General features: G+C 41.5%; 2 protein-coding genes across 20 annotated transcripts in view; one reads left to right on the forward strand and one right to left on the reverse strand.

Annotated features, from left to right (window-relative positions):
* The window catches only part of LOC118409818 (focal adhesion kinase 1-like), a 45647-nt gene extending 43585 nt beyond the window's left edge, over nt 1-2062 (forward strand). For all 18 annotated transcript variants that reach the window (XM_035811139.1, XM_035811144.1, XM_035811145.1 and 15 more), the window contains one exon: nt 29-2062. In XM_035811139.1, coding sequence (XP_035667032.1) covers nt 29-238 — 210 coding nt within the window. In that variant the 3' untranslated portion in view covers nt 239-2062. The remainder of the gene's footprint in view (nt 1-28) is intronic.
* A 262-nt stretch (nt 2063-2324) lies between these two features.
* Nucleotides 2325-20384, reverse strand: part of LOC118409817 (CAD protein-like) — a 47281-nt gene continuing 29221 nt past the window's right edge. The window contains exons 24-46 of one of the 2 annotated variants that reach the window (XM_035811137.1): nt 15149-15313; nt 14322-14504; nt 13939-14043; nt 13448-13696; nt 13188-13269; nt 12660-12826; nt 12185-12349; nt 11914-12045; nt 11515-11716; nt 10968-11083; nt 10487-10702; nt 10163-10249; nt 9377-9457; nt 8878-9034; nt 7358-7511; nt 6348-6441; nt 5796-5937; nt 5401-5471; nt 4968-5093; nt 4483-4638; nt 4149-4250; nt 3842-3936; nt 2325-3542 (exon numbers count right to left, since the gene is read on the reverse strand). In XM_035811137.1, coding sequence (XP_035667030.1) covers nt 3440-3542; nt 3842-3936; nt 4149-4250; nt 4483-4638; nt 4968-5093; nt 5401-5471; nt 5796-5937; nt 6348-6441; nt 7358-7511; nt 8878-9034; nt 9377-9457; nt 10163-10249; nt 10487-10702; nt 10968-11083; nt 11515-11716; nt 11914-12045; nt 12185-12349; nt 12660-12826; nt 13188-13269; nt 13448-13696; nt 13939-14043; nt 14322-14504; nt 15149-15313 — 3150 coding nt within the window. In that variant the 3' untranslated portion in view covers nt 2325-3439. The remainder of the gene's footprint in view (nt 3543-3841; nt 3937-4148; nt 4251-4482; nt 4639-4967; nt 5094-5400; nt 5472-5795; nt 5938-6347; nt 6442-7357; nt 7512-8877; nt 9035-9376; nt 9458-10162; nt 10250-10486; nt 10703-10967; nt 11084-11514; nt 11717-11913; nt 12046-12184; nt 12350-12659; nt 12827-13187; nt 13270-13447; nt 13697-13938; nt 14044-14321; nt 14505-15148; nt 15314-20384) is intronic. The other variant, XM_035811138.1, reaches the window with a different exon arrangement.

Raw genomic sequence — 20384 nt, forward strand, 5'->3', positions numbered from 1 at the left:
CATACAAACATGCTTGTGCACTCCACAGATTGAGATGGCGCACAAGGTGCTGAGTTCTGACATGGCTAACCTGATAGAGAAGATGAAGTTGGCGCAGAAGTACAGCAACACCACTCTGGACCAGGAGTACAAGAAGGGCATGCTGCAGTCAGCTCACATCCTCGCTATGGACGCCAAGAACCTCCTAGACGCTGTTGATAGTGCACGAATCAAGTCACACCAGATCGGCCAATCATGACACACGAGGACAGGGTCGTACATGTAGGACGAGTAGAAATGCCATGTAGATATCTTATAGATACTAAGGTGAAAAATAAATATAATTAATGGTATTTACTTTGCTGGTAGTGCAGCTTTAAGAATTTGGGTGGTTACTTTTGACATCTGCTAACAGCACAATGGTGACTGTGTAATATTCATGTTCTACATGTATGAACTATTTACATGTACAAATGTACGGAAACTAAAAACTGGTGAGTCATGTAGGTTCATTTACTTCATGTGTAAAATGATGTTTTCAGTTATTTCCTCTAATTTGTTATTGATAGAGGAAGGAAGACGTGCCATTTTGAGCAAATAATTTGGGAATTATTTACCAGTTAGAGAATTGGCCAAGCATGACTAATATGCTACAAGTGCTATTTTTATTACATGTACCAATGACAATCTCTAAAATGTTGTAGACTATGAATGTATGTATTCTGACAGGTTATTTGTAGCCAACAGTGCTATTGTGCCATACTGGTGTTTAATATGAATTAATGCCATCAACTAGAAATGAATACAGCTATGGTGGTATGTATAGTATAGCTGTTCTTCTTGTATGGAAATTTGTTTGAATGTAATCATTCATGTTCAAATTTGTGGTAGAAAAGATGTCGGCTATTTGTAGGATTATAAAGCAAAACCCAGCTAAGTTGATAAGAAAATATGACAACAGTATGTATTAGAAATATACATGTACTGAGGAACTAGGATCACTGATGTACCCATTGTGTTACATTTATTCTGCTTTCAGAGAATTGCTCACTAACACACCAGGATGTAGAAAATTCATTGTTACTAAACTATATTTTTCACTTTTTTATGTCTTAAATGAACAGATTGTTATGTTGGTTATTATGGGGTACATATCATGATATTTAACAAACTTGTAAAATATTACAAGATGAAATGACAAATACCATACAATTACATGTTGACTTATATCATGTATCTTTCAAAATATGCAATTGAAATTTTACTTTGAAGGTTGTGACTGTTATTCGAGGATATCATGACCCTCTTGATTAGTTGATACAAATACCTGTAGCTTCCTAAAATGGGAACTCTGAAATCTTAACATTTCGTTTCTGTCAGCATGTACTTTCAAAGGCAATAACAGGGTTTCTCCAACAGAATCCTCCAATTTTGGCATCTAGTGTTTTTACAAAGATACCTCTACATGTATGTTTTGAAATATCTGATTTCCTATGTACTTGGGTTATGTTTTCACAAGTCTTATATATGTTTTTGCACATAATAAGTAGTGCCAAGCTGAATGCTTGTACCTGTACATTGATGTCTTGGTGAAAGTGCAGTTACTCTTTGTGCTATGAGCTTGCCTGTTTTTGTTTGTTGGGCCTTTTGGTGAACATACACATTTAGCCTTTTTGACATGTAGGACATTCACGTGGTTTCGTCATTTCTATTTCTATACTATACTGGGCAAAGTCCCCTTCAGGGGCATCCCGCCCAGGTGAACAGAGGTGCACGGCACTAGTGATTGCATAAGAAAAAAAATCATTGATTCTTTTACACCAAACAAATCAGATCAGTCTAGAGAAAATATGGTGTTTGATGGGTAGTCATATCAGTCCTTATTGTCTGTACTAGTACCATAGTCATTCCTCTGAACTGTTTGTTGGGGTTTAGGTGGTTTATTTTGTATGATATAAACATGTATGATGACAGGTTTTCTAATTGTGTATGCAACGTGGTCATCCCTAAACCATGTATGTACCCAGAGATGTGTATAATGCAGTATTATTTATCAATAAATGGGTTCTAATTTTCATGTCAAGTTATTTTTTATGCCTGCTCTTGATACCCGTTGTCTTAGAGTTTTACACAAAGTGGAACGTGTACAAAAGCGCCTCCTGTTGAACAGAGATGGAACCTCAACCAGGGACGAAGTCAAGCATACATTTTGTAGTAACAAGGATCAAACAGCTGTGGTTTCCATTGGATTATTTAACTACGTAACTTATGTGTAACAGCAACTTAGATTTGAAAGATTCACAAACACTTGGTTGGTCTTTTTTCTTTAATCTACAAGTACATATCCTTTTTTGCTACTTGTCAAGATGTTGCATCCTTCCAAATCAGATCAATCTCAAATTCATCCTCAATATTATATTTACTCATACAGTATTCTACATAATAATTAATGCGTGGATAACAATGTTTCTAACTACACATGCACTCGTGAAATTGAAGTCCTTTACCTTGTCTTAAACAAATTTAAATCCTGAAGTACATTGATTGTGTCCACTGGTGCAGAGATTCTTACACATTCTGTTCAGTACATAAGTACAGTATCATTTCAGCAAAAAAGCCAGTACCACATGATTTTTTGGAGGAGGAAAGGTTAAGTACAATAGTGAAAGGTCTGAAGGCCTTTGGTCTAGTTGATGAATACACCAAATATCAACGTACATGTACATGTAGATGTTTCCCAACTCAGGCACAAGTGGCTTCATTTGTGCTCTATCTGACAACCGGCTGTCCTATGCACAAACACATTGACTTTCACAAGGATGGGTGCATTTCTTTTAGTTACATTGACAGGACAGAATTGCTTTGCCGTTTGAAAGGTCTTTTATGTAGGCTTGTAAAAATTACTTCAATAGAGAGACTCTACAATGAGCATGTAGAACCAACATTCAGCTCCTGTATGGCACATTGTAAGCAACACTTGGTCTCCATCTGGAATGTGTTTAACACAAACTTCTCCCTTGATCCAACATTTAGTCTATAAACATTCAACACTCAGACAAGTCCTTCATAAAGGTGAAATAACAAGTAAACTCACCCAATACTCAGCTACATACAACTGTAGTTCATAAAACTTTTTTTGAATGTTTATATATGATAAATGTATAGAGACAATATTTCACTTGGAAGTAAAGAAAGAAGAATAAATCTCAGCTCCAATAGGAAAAACACTGGATAAATAAAATAGTCGACATAACATTTAAGTGTCCTGAAGTATCATGTTTGGCAATCTTAAGACATTAATGGGTTGAAATGTGAGTATAATCTTGACAGTTACTGTTGGAACTTGGCAGTCCTTGAATATAGTATACTAGAAAAATAGTATTGGAATATTGGACAACTTGTGTGCTTTGGAGAGAGGCTGACGTGAGGTCACAAAAACGGCGTGAATAGTTCAGTTGGATCAGACCCGACCCAGCACCAGTGCGAGGAGCGCCATCCTGACGTACATGCCGCACTCTGCCTGGCGGAAGTACGCAGCACGCGGGTCTGTGTCCACTTCAGGGCTGTGAAAATAAAAATAGGATAATCAGCACAGACAGTATGACTGCAGATGACATCACAGAGCTAGAGAAAGGCTCCTATTGTCTCTTACTATCACACTACAATATATGGGCTGCTTTTCATTTAAAAACCAACCAAAACGGCACAGGCTAAATGCTAGCTACGTTTTTTTTTACTCCTCCTCCTCCTTGTAAATTCTTGAGTAACCCAACTGGATCAGCTTACAAGACAGGACTACAATTCTTCAAGACTGACAAAATGCACTACATCGCTACAATTACAACCAACACATGAAACTCACCTGATTTCAAACACCCTGGGTAGAGGGTGCATCAGGACCATCTTCTTCTTAGCCTTAGTCATGGTGTGAGGTGTCACCACAAACTGGCCGCAGCTCTGGACAAACAAAATCACACACAGTAAATTGAGAGCATTCCTATACTCTACACATGATGACAAGATGAAAATGTATCAAACAGTACAGGCAACTAAAAGTCATGTTTTACATGAAGGATTGACACAACACTTGTGAAGATATAAATGTACATGTAATTCTCCTAGTTACATGTATTACAGGCTAAATACATTGTGTAAATAAGGTTATTTACCCTCTCATACTCCTCTGGAGTGGCAAACCTCTCCTTCTGTATGCGGGTCATGTAGAGCACGTCTGTCTCAGGAAGGGCGTCCTCCAGACTACTGTAGGTGGACTGGAAGGGAATGGAAGGGCTAAGTCTTTGCAAATATATGCGCATCTTTTTCTACAAGGGTAGGAGACAATAAGGAATGAAATAAAAAGCAACAACTTCTTTCAAACTCTTACATCATAGCCTAGTACATCCTTTCTTTGTATCTTGCCAGGAACATTTGCAGGTATAAGAATGAGGTACATAAAAAGTCTTGTAATTGTAAAAAAAATGTTTCCAGCATCCCTGTCTTTACCTGTGGAATGCCCCTGGCAGCGACATAGTCCACGACCTCCTGTGGCATCTCCAGACCTTTGGGTGCGACGTAGCACAGGTTGACCCTGTACAGGGTGAGGAGCCTGGCCAGGGAGTGGACAGTACGGCCGTGCTTCAGGTCTCCTACCATCGTCACCTGGGAAATGGGATTATTACTGTTATTCATACTGACAATTTATTTCACCTGTTTTCCAAAAACAAACATTTTAGTATTTCTTTACCCTCTTGACTTAATATTTACCTCTCACTCTCTGGATCAAAACTTAGACTTAATTCTCATCATCTTTAGAAAACTTGCAAACTGGTGACAGTGCATATGACAAGAAATAGAAATGTGTAGCTTCAATGTCTAATGACAGTTTTGCCACAAGTATTATAGCAAGATTCATCTGACAGTGTGACTGACTAAATCCTCCAACACTAAAAATGCTATCAGCGTTTCAGACAGATAGCCATGTTCCCCACCGTCATGCCGTTGACAGTTCCGAGTTCCTCCCTGATGGTGAAGACATCCAGCAGGGCCTGGGTGGGGTGTTCACCTGTGCCGTCACCTGCATTGATGATGGGCTTACGACAGTTCCTGGAGGCAACCTGCATAGAGGAGAACACGGTCTCAACAGTGCCGACACAATTGTTCTCATTTTAGAACTTAAGGTATCAGAAGACAGGAGGCAAATGTAGAAGTACAAAGACGTACTGTATACTGATTTGGTTGTTGATGGCAGAGTATTAGTTCTCTGTCTTTCTACAACTAAGAACAGTCATTGTTATTATTATTATCATTATTACTATGAAGGTATCAGAAGTATAGGAACAAGCATCACAAAGTTATAATGATCATGAAAGCATTGTAAGTCTACAGATGATGGCTTGTAATGAGTTTTACAGATTGACTCACCTCCAGTGCTCCAGGCTTGGGGTGCCTGATGACAACCACGTCACTGTAGCCACACATCACCTGCACCGTGTCTGGGGGAGGGGACAGCAGATCTTAGTCAGTGTCACAGCTACAGGAACTCAAAATAGTATTTCAGCAGGGTTTCATGATGAAAAGACTGCTGCAAATAAATGCTACATCTACATGTTTACAAATAGGTATTATACAGCAAAGGCAGGGTAGCGCGCGTAGTCATGTGGTTAGCGGCCCTGCCTCTGGAACTAGAAGCCGTTCTACTTAAAATCTCTGTATGGACTAGTTTGCTGATCATGAGGTACAGGACCATATTCAAGATCCATTGATCATGACACAGTTGTCTTTCCCAAGGCACACCGTATGTAAACCTGTCCGCTTACCTGACAGAGACTCTCCCTTCTGGTGTGAGGAGCTGCTCTCGTCCAGCTGGATGACCGTCCCGCCCAGACGCTGCATGGCGGCCGTGAAGGAGCTGCTGGTGCGGGTGCTGACCTCGTAGAACAGACTTGCCATCACCTTGCCCTGGAACAACACAGGGGTAAACAGGTCGTTTTACTGCCTACATACAGAAGCATTTTTCCTCAGGTGTTATCAGCTGTCATTTAATTTTTACATTAAGATGTAATTAATCTGCTATGGTATGTAGTGTTTTAAGACGTTTCTGTGGATACCTACAAAAAGAGTACACAAACTTCTGTACGATTCATAAGCCACTACGTACCCCACAGGCACACACCAATAAAGCACCTGCTAGTCCTGCACTGAAGATTTGATTGGAATGGAGCTCCGCAATCTAAGGAGACTAATATTCCCAACCTTCGAACGAAAAGTTTACCAATCACTTAAACAATGACTAAGGAAATGGTTCTGTTATCTGGTTTCTGTTCTGACACGCCATCCTATCATCATCACCTCCCAGTTCTTTCCCATACCTTGAGCAGGCCGTCCAGTGGCCTGTCCTTCTGTACCATGGTCCGCATGTTATGGGCCACGTTGAACAGGTGGTGCAGCTGCTCCTTGTTGAACCTGGGAACAAGTGGAGAAACTGTCATCAACTTGTTGGCAGTTTTTGTATACACCTCTTAGTTTTCGTTTCTGGATGGAATGTGTCATATACATGTACACGGAAGGTGTGCTCACTAAGACTTAGATCTTGTTCTGAATGAAGCATCTAATTTTACACACTAACTGTTACAACGATGGCTGTAAAGCAGATAAGAAAGGCGACTAATCTACAAATAAAGCTGTGGTTCCTTTTTTTTGGCATTCTGTTGACTATCAGGTTGTTTGTTAACAATTCCCTGACTAACAAGTTACAACACTGACCTATTTGTTTGTTAATCCTCTCCTGACTAACAGGTAATCATAACCTCTCCTAACAGGTGATCAGAGTCATCAGACTAACCTATTTTTTGTAAACCCTTTCCTGACTAACAGCTTGTCATACTGACATACTGTAAGTGCATTTAAGTTGCGGGGATTTTATTTCGCGGTAGCGGGAAAATGGACTTTTCGCGGTGGTTTTAATTTCACGGTAGCACAATGCACTGTAGTCTCTTACTGTTATGGAAAAATGTTCGCGGTAGTTTTAAATTTGCGGTGAAGCGGCTACCGCGAAAACCGCGAACATTAATCCACCGCGAACATTTCTTCATTTACAGTAGTTGTTTGTTAACCTTTTCCTGACTAACAGGTGACCATACTGACATAGTTGTTTGTTAACCTTTTCCTGACTAACAGGTGACCATACTGACCTGGTTGTTTGTTAACCTTTTCCTGACTAACAGGTGACCATACTGACCTGGTTGTTTGTTAACCTTTTCCTGACTAACAGGTGACCATACTGACCTGGTTGTTTGTTAACCTTTTCCTGACTAACAGGTGACCATACTGAGCTGGTTGTTTGTTAACCCTTTCCTGACTAACAGGTGACCATACTGACCTGGTTGCGGTCAGGACGTGCAGGCCGACGAAGCCGTGTGTGGAGCTGCTGATGGGGAGGGGGATGGGCTGGGGGGTGCTGCCCACAGAGGGGGGCGTCATGCTGATCCCACGCACACCCACGATCTGGGTCTCTGCCGAGGGAGGGGTGCCCTCTGGTGGAAATAAAAACAACTGCATTACAGAAATGCCTTTCACTGTGTTGTGCCCGGGTGAACTTCTGGAGACTCAATACTTTCAATCAAAGTTTGCACCTTAATCTTAAGCACACTAAATCTGCATCCATGCGAAAATCTGGCACTGACTAGAGCAAATTAGCAAAAGGAAGGTTAATTTTGTGCATTAACATGACAAACAGAGCAAACAGTAATGTAGAAACGAAGGCCTGAATAGGAATATTGTAATTCTAAAAAGAAATGTAAAGCAAAATCTGGTGATTTCTGTCACTAAGCAAGGTTTGTCGAATGCATGTATTACTGAACCTTTTCTTTAACTCATATACATGTATGTGCAAGTTTTGGAATGTCAACTTCTGCAGAAGTTATTTCTACATGTATGCAACTGCAACTTTGTGTTCACAAATTCAGCATACGGTATAAACAACACAAGTTGTGCTGCAAGGCAAGTATCTGTCATCAACAGGATCAAATGTCACTTTGTCAATGGTAACCTAACAAGTTCGCCTATCTGAAATTAAATCTCTACACAGAACAGGGGTGCAGGACAGGCCCAAAACATGTACACACACGTGTCAACAAGTGCTGCTTAGACTGTCCTTGGAGGGCACTGAGGGTTAGTGAGTGACAGTAAAAAGCTGGTGTAAGAGAGGACACAGCAAATTCTGGTCAAGAAGTACATGTATTTCATAGAAGGCCACCTTTCATACATGTAGAGCAACAATTTACATCTGTAGCGTGTGGTCGACTTAGCTGGAGTACATCCATGCGTCACACAGATCAAAACTGTTACAGAAGACATGTACATCAAAACTATTTGAATGTATTGAATAAACGTGCAGGCATGCTGAAGGGATGTCTGTCGTCCATTCCTCTTTGACAGCTCCATTTCACCTGGATACTAGCTATCAGTACATGCCCTACCTAGCCATCCTCTGTCTTTCACTCACCACTTTTCATTGAGCTCTCAGATAGATGGCGTATTCGCTCTCTAATGGCGGGAATGGTAGGCGCGTTCAGGCGGTCCACAGCGGGGAATGGTAGCACATCGTCTGTGCCACACAATGCCACAAGAATAGAAAATATAGCAACAGGACAGAAGAGCCATTAAACAAAAGTAGGAATACATAGGAAAAGAGTACTCAAAAACAAGAGGCATGTGTACATTACAAAACAAGATCAATAGAAAGAAGTACACAGAAGAATGTGCATACCATGTCTGCTTTCAAATAAAGTGCTTTTGACATGGATACGGAAGACACAACAAAATTCTTGAACATGTTCACTCAGTCACAGTGCACTTTCTGTCATCCTCACAAGGGGGCGCATCACACAGTGTAATCACCTGTATGCATCTCGCGCTCGGACATCCTGCGAACCCGTGGGGGGAGTTGGAACTGCTCCCGCTGTGGCTGGATCTTGCGAGGGCTGGGGGGAGCAGACAGGACAGTGGGCGGGGCGGGCTCTCCTCCTGCGATGTGTGGCACAGGCACTGGTACTGGCTGTGATGTGGAGAAAATAGAAGGCAGCAAAGATTCATCATTCATGCCACAATAAAACATCAAACTCAACATGACTATCAGTTATGCTTGGTAGTAGAGGCTTACATATCTCTCAATGGTTTGGGTATTGCAGCAGCTGAACACTGTAAGCTTCAAAGGTACACTTTAAGTTGAAGCACAATTATCACGATAGATCAGTCTAGTGCACGTTTCTGAGAGACTAGAAGCTTTGTCCTCATCCTTTCACCAGCTAATTTCTTGCTGACAGAAGAGTACAGTAACTTAAGCACAATACATCCACATCACAGATGAGAATAAGGAGCCTGTAAAACAATGATCAACCTGGTTTTCTGTAAGATTGACAAGAGTGGAGTCCGCAAGTGGGACCAGCTTTTCTGTCCCAGCGACTCCCTTCACACCTTTCTACAAATCAAAAACAAAGAAAATGCAAAAATGAAAATGGATTCTGACAGAATAGGTATGTAACAAAGCTGAAAAATAGTTGATTATGTCATATTTGCTTTGTCTTCCATACTTCTGATTTGCTTCCTTCTTGCATCATTTTGGGTCTTTTTTCTGTTTTGAGTTAGATTTAGAAAGACAAGAAGCCAGCTTTGAGTTAGAAAGACAAGAAGAAGCCAGCTCTATGTTAGAAAGACAATAAGAAGCCATCTCCATCCCACAGGTCTGCCTAGTGCTGTGCAGTGCTGTGCAGTTGAAATAAAAGTGATCTGCCAGCGTCTGGTGTTACTGAATGCATTTGATATATGTACTGAAATACCGTAAATTGTAATAATTTCTTGCAAATAAATTATTTTGCATTACAAACTGCAAACAAGAGCCATGCAAAGCAGCTATGCCTGAAATATAATGTTTTTGTTTCAGAAGGTGAGAATGAACAGCTATCAATGTGAATCATCATCTCAGAATGCAAATTAAAAATGAACAAGATTACTTAGAGTGCAAGACCTGATTGTTCTTTGCTCATAAAAAAACACATGCACATGAGCACAAAAACAAATTTTCATGGGTGATGTACAACATTGTTATGTTACCATTGGAAATATCTATGATGGGAAAGTTTACAACAATGTGGCTCTAATAGTGAAACAACAGTGTTTTTCTCACCTTTGGAGCAGGACCTATGGGTTTGGCAAACACTACTGCATCAGTCTCTGTGCGCACATCCTGGCCGAACCCTGGAGGTACTAACACCTGAGGAGGGAGAGGCAGAGGACTATCTTAAGTCAAGGACCATTGCCATTAGAAGTAACCCACTGACATACACATACATTTTTGGCAAACAAAGGAATGATTGAAGGAATAACCTACATCCTGTAACATATGAGTTGCAAAGGACTTTATCGCAACAAAATAATGTTTTTTTATCCATAATAATGATGATTTATTAGTAGCTAAAACTAATGGTGGTTTGAATAAGAATCCCCCCACCTGTCCATCCACATAGGCCACCTCTCCTCGCAGCACCACCCTCCGGATGGCCCCGCGGACCTTCATCCCAGCGAAGGGCGTCCACTTGGACTTGGTGAACTTCATGTACTTGGGAATGGTCCACTCTGAGTCCATGTCCACCTCGATGTAGGTGTCCTTCTGCTCCGGCAGGTTGAAGATTCGCCGAGGATTGTGGTACAGTTTGGCAATCAGATCCTGGAGATAGAGTAGAAGTTTGTTAAAAGAAAAGCAGATGCAGCTTACATGTCCTAGAAACCATTGAAAAAATCACAAATATATACTCATGTATTTGGAAGCATGTTATTTTCCTGATAAAATTGAAAGTATCAAACGTGTATAGATCTAAACCTTAAAAAGTTTAGTGGATCATATCTTCAACAAGGATTGGGTGACACCTGGTTACAAGAGCAAGACCCTGCAAATCACATCAAGCTGTAATGTAAAAGACCAGAAGACTTACTTCCATGGTGATGCGACCATCAGTAACAGCGGTCAGCAGGAGCGGCAGCATGGTCTCCAGCCCGGGGTAGCCTGGGGGCGGCTTGGGTCCCTCCTTCTCCTCCACACTGTGGGGAGCTGCAACATAAGGTCAACTTCATGGTACCAGAAAATATATGCACAAATGATCAGGACATCTAAAGAGTTGTTTCCCCTTTAGGAAAAAATGGTCTTCTGTTCCTTTAGCCTTTGGCAAAATTCAATCATTGCCAGGAAGGTGTCTGTCTGATGGAGATTCTTACTGACAAGGATGGAGATTCTTACTGACAAGGATGGAGATTCTTACTGACAAGGATGGAGATTCTTACTGACAAGGATGGAGATTCTTACTGACAAGGATGGAGATTCTTACTGACAAGGATGGAGATTCTTACTGACAAAGATGGAGATTCTTACTGACAAGGTGACTTGAGGTTTTATCTAAAACATTTGTTCCGGTTCAAGCCATACTATTACTTCAACTGCTCTTCTTTATTCATTTCTGCCATTCTGACGAAAAGACAGCTTACCATGGTCAGTTGCAAAGCAGTCGATGATGTCCATGTTTTCCCACAAAGCATCTTGGTCCTCCTTGGTCTGGATGGGGGGCTTGACCTGACCCCTGGCATGACCTATGGCCTCCAGGTCATCCTGGGTCAGGAACAGGTGGTGGGGGCACACCTCACAGGTCACCTGCATTCCTCGGTCTTTGGCTTGGCGGATCACCACGATCTGTTTACATGGAAAATCCACAATAAGGACAAAGAAATTCTGTACTTTTTAAAAATATCATCTATCATAATCTATAGCACTTGCTGTTCTAGTGTGGAGGTTAGGGATGGATGGAGGAAGAGAGCCATGTTCATCCGTGCAACCAGCACAACCTGATGATGAGTGTAGTTTCTGAAAAACAACTGTTTAATACACACCTCCTCCCTCTTGGCCACATGTGCGATGTGGATGGACCGCTTGTAGAACTCGGCCATGAGGAGGGCAGCAGCCATGGTCTGGCCCTCGGCATGGCACACGATGGGCAGGTGCTTCGGCCACTTCTCAAAATGCTGCAGAAGGACAGCAACAAAATACCTTTCTCAATACAGGTTGTTACTGACAATGTGTCAATAATGATCACAAGTATTAGAACTTAAGATTAATGCATTTAGTTTACTTGCTTTATAGAAATCTTATAAAGTGTGGTACCTGCATCCACACTGTGATGTCATCCAGCTTCAGGGGGCCATACGTGTTGTTCAGGTACATCTTCATGGCGATGGCAGAGTTGCCCAGCGGCGGCAGCAAGTCAGCATTGTCTGTTCCCGCGCCCACGTACAGACCGTAGTCACACCTGGCATTCAGTCGGGCCAGCTGGGGGATGGAGTCATGGAGATCAAGGTCAGAAGTTGTGTTGTGATTTGTTTTAACAAAATTACATGTGCACCATTAAGAATTCATAAAGACCCTGGCGACTGAAAAAAAGCTAATGAAACTTAAACCTTACGCGCACTTAATTGATGGTACAGAATTAAACATGTAGTGAAAAGCTGTATCCCTCTTTGTAATAGTAACAAGTTCTGTCAGAATGTTAAAAAAGTGTTTGATCTTAAGTCATTAGATTTTCTAATGCTTTGGTTTCTCCAAGTCCAAGGCAACAAGATGTACAGAAGAAAACAATAACCTTCTGCGTGAGAGCAAGAGAAGCCTGGTCGGTGGTTGGTGGAGACGTGTTGGGCATGCAGAGGATCATGGTCACTCCGCCAGCCAGGGCTGCTGCCGTGCACGAGGAGAAGTCCTCCTTGTGAGTCGCACCTGGCTCCCTCACGTGGACATGGATGTCAATCAGACCTGCAGGGATAGATTAACAGTGTTGTAGTTTTATCGACCATTTGATTATGCTGCTGCTGGGGTCCTTGACACAGGGGTAGGCAGCAGTTGGCTAGTCTTCACACTGAGCTTCCATGCAGCTCTGTCCAGCAGCTTCGTCCCTATTAGACCACACACTTTGATGTCCCTCGTAACACATTTCATCCAGGATTTCCTTGCAGGATTGTCTACCACAACAGTGCCATGTTGCTAAAAATAGAGACACTGCAAGAACCTAATGAGCTTGAGCCTATTGAGGGGAGACCTCAAAGATAGAGGACTAGGACCGTTGCAAGTCTGAAAGAGAACTACGGGTCCTAAGGAAGCCTTTGTGGGGTCCTACCTGGTAGCTTGACCAGCTTCTGGGAGGTCATACAGTCGATGTGTGTTTTCATCTGAGGTCTTCCACCAACCTTACGCAGCGCCTGTGTGCAAGTGATGAAAGAAAAAAATCCATGGGCTACACTCCTGTCTACAATTCTTTCTGTTCTATAGTCTATGTTCTTTTCTCCTCTGGTCCTAAAATTTTTAATACTATGTATAACATATGATATCTAAGAAGACTGCATCTAAATCGAGAGCATAGTAATCATGTTCTTGTACCTCCACAAACATCTTTGCACACTTCACATCCGTGATGAGCGGTACGGAGAAGTCCACGGCCATGCGCCGCGTGCGGTAGCCCTGCGTGACGAAGGACGACACGCGCCGATACCCGCCGCTCCTCATGGGCAGGTTGATGACCAGATCAAACATGTTATCGGTCAGGTAGTCAGCAATGTTGGGCTCCTTCTCCCCCTTCGCACTGAGGGGTTCCTCTCCATCTTCAAACGGCCACTCAATGGGGGTGATCTGTGCACAACATTTTGTAAAGACTATGAGCTTTTCTTTTTTACAATTTAAGAGTGGTAAAGACTATGAGCTTCTCTTTTTTACAATTTAAGAGGAAAAGACAACCAGCTCACTACTAACTGTTTTGGTTTTGTCAACTTTATGTGTGAATAAATAGAGAATTTGGACGCTAAACGAACAAACTTTTTCCTTCACGATTTGTAACTTTTGTACGTGTAAGGATAGTGAACTTAGACACTGACCTGTATCCCATGCTCACTGTAGAAGTCAGCCGTACCCATACTGGCAAACAGCTTGTACTTCAGGTTCTCCAGGGTCCGGACTGCAGGCAGGAGCTCGTTCTTGTTCTGGAAGTGAGGTTTACCTTGTTGTAACCTTACTGGTAAGACTCCTTAAAAGATCAATACTTTTCAACTGTACTTGTATATAATTTAAGTCCATTTCTGTCACTGTCATGACCTAAAATCTGATATTCACTCATCAAAGAAACCAATATCTGAGAGGTAATCAATAAAAACTCAGGCTCTTGTACCCTGTGTCTCCTCATATAAGCAGCTTTCTTTATAGTTATTTTGTTATAATCACTATTCCAGTTACTGCATGTCCTCCTGACATGACTTTGTACCTTGTAGCTGCCGATGGACAGCAGGATGTTCTTGCGGGGGATGCGGAAGCCGGTGCTCAGCATGGCCTTCAGGTACGCATCGTAGCGGTTATCTCCGAAGCACGCCACCTCGCCCGTACTGGCCATCTCCACTCCCAGCAGGGCGTCAGCGCCGGCCAGCCGGGAGAACGAGAACTGGGGAACCTACAACAGAAATTATATGTCATATCTATGGTTTTATCACATTCAAACATTTGCTAGATGTTTTAAGAGGGAAATACCTGGACATATCAGTGTAAACAGGAAGTGGAGAAAAATCTGAAAATGCTGGAAAGGTGATGCTGAAAATGAATCTTAACAAGGATAAGGCTACTAAAATGTGGCCATGATGCTCTATTGCTTCTAAACTTGTGTATAATTCTCTACATACTTTCAAAATTATTCTGTCATATAAAATGAGAACTCCCTGTAAATACATACTTTTGCAGTACCACAATTGCTTTGAACATAGAAGTTACACTGTTACATCTTGAAAGACAGCACAAACATTAAGTGGACAGAGGTATGCATGGGAGTGAAGAGGACTCGCACTAAACCACTTCACATACACACACAGAAACAAGAGCACGTGGTAACTACCTCCAGTGCCAGGGTCAATAGCTCCGACACCAAGGCAATGTCAGCCGCTCCGTGCGCCATGACCTAACACCCGAGTGGTACACCAAGAGATGTAGTCATGGCAACCCGTTTCCATAGAAACCACAAGGTAACACACAGCTGGTACAGACAGGGAGAGAGAGAAAAGAAGACAGTTTAAGAGAGGAAGGTTGTGATGAAGAATTTCGTACCTTCACGCCGACTTTTCCGTTCCCGTTTAGCTCGACCGGCTCCACCATCTGGTTCATGATGACCTGGGTTGCCATGGCGATGAAGTCGTGTCCGAGGGTCTTGGAGACGAAGGGGAAGGAGCGTGACACGCGGAGGTTGCACTCAATCACCTTCAGCTGGTTGTCCTGAAGAGAATGAGAAAGTACAGAATATTATACAAAGCTTCATCTAATTAATCAAACAGCAAAGTAGGGCCTGTAAAATATGTATATTTCAATTTTTGATCAGGTCTCATTTATTCCATTCTTTCTGTCACCTATGATAAGCAATGACATCTTGCCTATGGGAGGTTAACAGGAGGAGGTAGAATATAAATGTACACAATCAGGGAAGGGCTCACATTTATAATTTTTTTTAAATACAATTTATACCAGTAAAATTGGTATTTGTTGCAAAAAAAACATACTTAACCTGCTTGCCCTCTGAATCAGCAGGGAAACTTAACCCTATCTATGTTCAGTATCTGTTTCTGATTTTCATGAATAAGACAAGTACACTCAATCTGTTTTTGCTAATTTATACACACTCAAGAGTCTGTAGCAATATGAGTTGATTCGTTTTATTTTTAAGACAGAAATAACATACAGCATTTTTATAGCATCAGTGAGTTTTCAGGAAAAATGATTGAAGTAAAAAATAACCAAGAAAATGACAATACGGATCATATCATACAGGGCAGGAGCTGGATTTAGATAATGCACAAAAGGAGTAAAAAGAAAGAAACGGAAGGTGCCATTATACATGTAAGTTTGTTATCTTAATTCAGCAGACTGGTGGACATGGTAAAACGTCTGGGCTATGCTGAGTACACTGGCATCCTGTTATCAGCAGAAGATTGACTTACACCAACATTCTGAACTTCCATAACCTATAACCCTCATCCCATCACCCTTAGCTTATAATTAAGACAGCCTTGTCTCATATCGCAAACAAAACATCCCTCATTCCTGCAGATTTCACTTCCTGCTCCCTGTCGGAAGTGTGGAGCTCAGCCTCTTGACCTGTTTTGATGAAAAACCTCAACCACAACATCCAGCCATCTGGGAGGGATAAGGGACATGAATTCCAGTTGGAAGTGGGGGAGCGCACTCAAAACATTCTAAGGTCTCTTTTCCCTTGGAGACAAGCTGACAAAAAATGGGTCAAATTCTGGAAAAAAGGACCCCAAGTAGGTCAGTTTCTTTGAACATGAAGAGGTACCTTACTGTTGGTTTAAATTGATCATAAGTTATCTGTCCAGTACAATATAACCTTAAGGCACCATAGGCCCTTACAGGTATGTCAAAATTGTATTTTGCTTTAGTGTAGAGATATCCTTGTCCCAGGATAAGGAAGTTAGATCATCTTGCTTTTCCTTTTTGATTGACAGATATAAAGGAAAGGTGGACACGCTAGTCAACTATTTGGCACCAACATGGACCAACCCTACAAGGCCTCTATTTATAAAGGAAACACACCAGTGATTTTCTGACACAGAAGACCATATTGAAATTGAATAAGCACCAGGAAATGGTATGACAGGTGAGTCTGGTGTTGAGACATGGAAGCAAGGGCTGTTTGCTTTGTCATGGAAAGTGTGGCTTGGCCAGATATCACATAGAACAACCCTGACCTCTATCAGCAAGGTCTGGCTTTGATCTTGTCAATCATATATAAACCTGTAACTCTGTATAAGCAACATTATTTTGGAAGAGATTAAGGATATCTTAAATAATCAATGTCTTGCATAGTTTCAAACATGTCAGGAGAGAGAAGTCCACTCCTTTCACAACAGTGATGGTTTGGGAAGTCCCAGTTTATTGACATGGACATAGAACTGATGACAGTGGAATCTAATTAAGTTCAAGTTTTCAAACATTTGGATATTTATGTATTGACTGATTAATTCAATATAATAATTGATGTCACCTTCTTTTCATGACCGCTTGGAGCTTCATTGTTCCACAAGTACAATTTCTGATTTTCTGGTGTCTTGATTGATTTTTCGTGGATATCACAGAGTGACTAAGACTTTTAAATGGTCCGCAAGGCGTATCTTCTTGATATAAGTACAGACAGCATATACAAACGGTGAGAAAATAAATTCTGTGTCATCACTCCATCTGCCCCAGCCTCCTTCAGTGACTGATTTTAGACCTCCTCTACTAAGGCCCCCTTTTCCACTAGACGGCAATCGCGATGCGCTCTTACTGCGACCTTAATAGGACATGTGTAACCTTTGATTTCTTACTGGGTATATCACACAGTATGTAAAAGTGTGACTTAGAGGACAACAAAACACACAAAGTGTACAAAGATTTGTTTCTTTTCTATACAATGCGTTGAGTGATCTGTCAAATTCAATGTCACAGAGAGCGCGGCAAGAGCGCCATCCTAGTGGTAAGGGGGTATGAACAGTCCACCTGTATTACAGTTTGGTATGGAAGCTGCCAGATATGGTTGGTTGATTATCCACTCCTGCATGCTGAGGGTTTGTTTATTGAGGCACTCTTCAAGGCACCCACACATGGCGTGAGTTTCCTTGATCTTCCCATGGTTTGTTTATTGTGGCTTGTCTCATGAAGGTGTGTTTATACATATCGCTTAAACTGTTCAACAGTACCTCTTTCAACTGCTGGTTTGGGGGTGATTGATTGCTTACAAACCTTGGTAGAAATAGGGTAGATGTAGTATGATTTATAAAAAGGCCAAAACTGTGTATCTTCATGGCTATTTTCTGTAAACATCACTGTACACGTCATTCTAAAAAGTCAGATATACTTGTGCCATTTGAATTTCTGCGAAGAAACTAAAAATGTTCTGGAAGGTCTGGATTGAATACAACTGTTATTTTGCTATTACAAGCTGTACGTCTTGTAAATTGGGTGTCTCCAAATACAACGATATTTTAAGAAATACACACAGAACGTATCACGCACAAACTGCCTGTGAACACAGACATGTCTGCACTTGATTTAGCGGAGAATGTATCTCCAATAAAAAGGCTGACTAGGATCACAACTTTTAGGGAAACTTGCCAGCACTGGCTTTGGCTGTACTAATCCCATAACCTGACTCTCTAATCTGGATTCAAAGAAAAAAACAAGGACAAGTTTTAAAAAAATGAGTAACACTAACAGCAATAAAAAAATAAATAACAGCAACTAGTTATTGCTTTATGTCTATCTGACACTGATGAAGAGTAGCAAGGTAATCAAAAGGCAGAAGCATACTGATAAAAAAATCACTGCCTGAGTATCTGTCTGTGATTTTGCCTGCCAGTCATTTTGCAATGGACGGCAAAGCCAACCCATCAACAAAGCTGCAGGACGATGCGGTCCACTGTTATGATTTTCCCTCACATACCGCAAATATACATAAACATTGTTAGCAGACATCAAGCCCTCGAGCACCTGTTGTCATGCTTTCTGTCTAGCTGCAACCAACTGAAGGCTCTTGAAGGGTTTATAGCATATTGGTTCACACAAAAGATGAATGTAACGTTAGGGGGCAAGTTGAAAAGCTGCTGCTGTTTGGAATATGGTGATGAATGAAGACAAATGTTTACAAATAATCTTTGCTAATGAGAGGTATTGATAATGGATAAAAATCAAAGAGTGAATAGTTTGTATAAGTTTCAAAACCATTTGAAAGAATAGAGCTAAAGATAATAAATGGTAATAGGGGGGTGATTCCAAACAATCTGCTTGTTTTTTTCTTCAATGTTCATCTTCATACCAGTTTAAGAAAACTATATTCATATACACTAGCTTAGGTGGATTCCAATATCCAATGTAGAGTTCACATCAGGACAAACAGTTGATTATACATTGCTTTGACTGGTGAGGTGAGGTGTGGTTCCCAGCACCATTGGCAGCTGTGCTCATAATATTATCAACTATTGACTTTGGGTCTTCTGGTTGTCAAGGCTAGAAATCTACTCTCCTGTCAGTCCTGAAAAGGAATTTGACAGACTTTTATTGGGTGCTGATTGACTTCTTTTCTGTGAGGATGTGAGGCATAATTCAGAATTTGATACCTTACCCCTAACCCTCATGCAAACCAATTACTCAGATTCAGGCTCCCACACATCGAGGATACCTTAATATATAGTTGACTATAATTTAGTATAAACTGGAGATAATTAATGGTCCAATTGTTTTGTGTAATTTTTTTTAATGCATTGAAAGGTGTTCACCTCTCTCTACCTGACATAGCACGCCCTGATCATGAGAACCTTTAACTGGTCCCAGGCTGGGTGTAGATGAGACCAAGGAGGTTGAAAGAGGGAACTTGATGAGACCATAAAGTCCTGGAGATTTTAAGACCATCCCAAGTTTAATGGGGTCCACATCAAACTGCTTGGAGGTTTGGACAATGATATCAGAACTGAAGTAAAGGACTGACTTCCAGCAAGTGACCATCAGAAAGGATTTACGCCATAACAAGGAGGATCTACTCAACCTGTTTGACCTACCCAAATGGTATCCAAACTATGGAAAACCTTGCTGATAAAGGACATTACATTCTCCAGTAAACCCATTTAGACCCCACCAGAACTGGAGAAGAGTTTCTAGGCTAGCATCAGAAATGTCTCACCAACCAGTTTCCAACTGTTCAGATTAAACCGCAATTCTTCCAAGATTCCAGTTTCTCCTGATGAATGCCATTTGTTATTTGATGTAATGATGACACGAGAAACCTCATAAAATGGCATAGGAAAGCTCATTGCACTCTATAGACCTTATATCCACCCATAACTTGTGCTATATTGGTCCACAAACAGTATTCCTCCACACACTTTAGTGCTAATTCTTTGCACAGTAGCCTTAACAATCAATCTTCTTTCAGCTCAGGTCTGAATGATCATGAGTGGCCAGCCTGCTCCAGAAACTGATCCTCCAAAATATATCAAAACTGGGTATCAGTTGTTGGTCCCCTGCTGGGCTTTCCATAATCCCCCTTAAGGGACTCTAGGAGAGGGGTATTCCCTTGGCATGTCCCCTTGGCACACATTGACCAAGCTGTGAGTGAAGGGTTTAAAATAGCAGGGCCTGATCATGTACTGGGATGATGGACAGGCAACCCTGCCCCGAGGGGGTCTCAGAGGTGGCAGCTTCAACAAGCGTGAAACAGCCAAGTTCTGTGGCAGTCCACAACAATGCAAGGACTGGTAGCCCAAACACCAGCATTACTAAAACAAACAGACATCAAAAC

This window comes from Branchiostoma floridae, chromosome 2 (genome assembly GCF_000003815.2).
Source record: "Branchiostoma floridae strain S238N-H82 chromosome 2, Bfl_VNyyK, whole genome shotgun sequence".
Taxonomy (NCBI): domain Eukaryota; kingdom Metazoa; phylum Chordata; class Leptocardii; order Amphioxiformes; family Branchiostomatidae; genus Branchiostoma; species Branchiostoma floridae.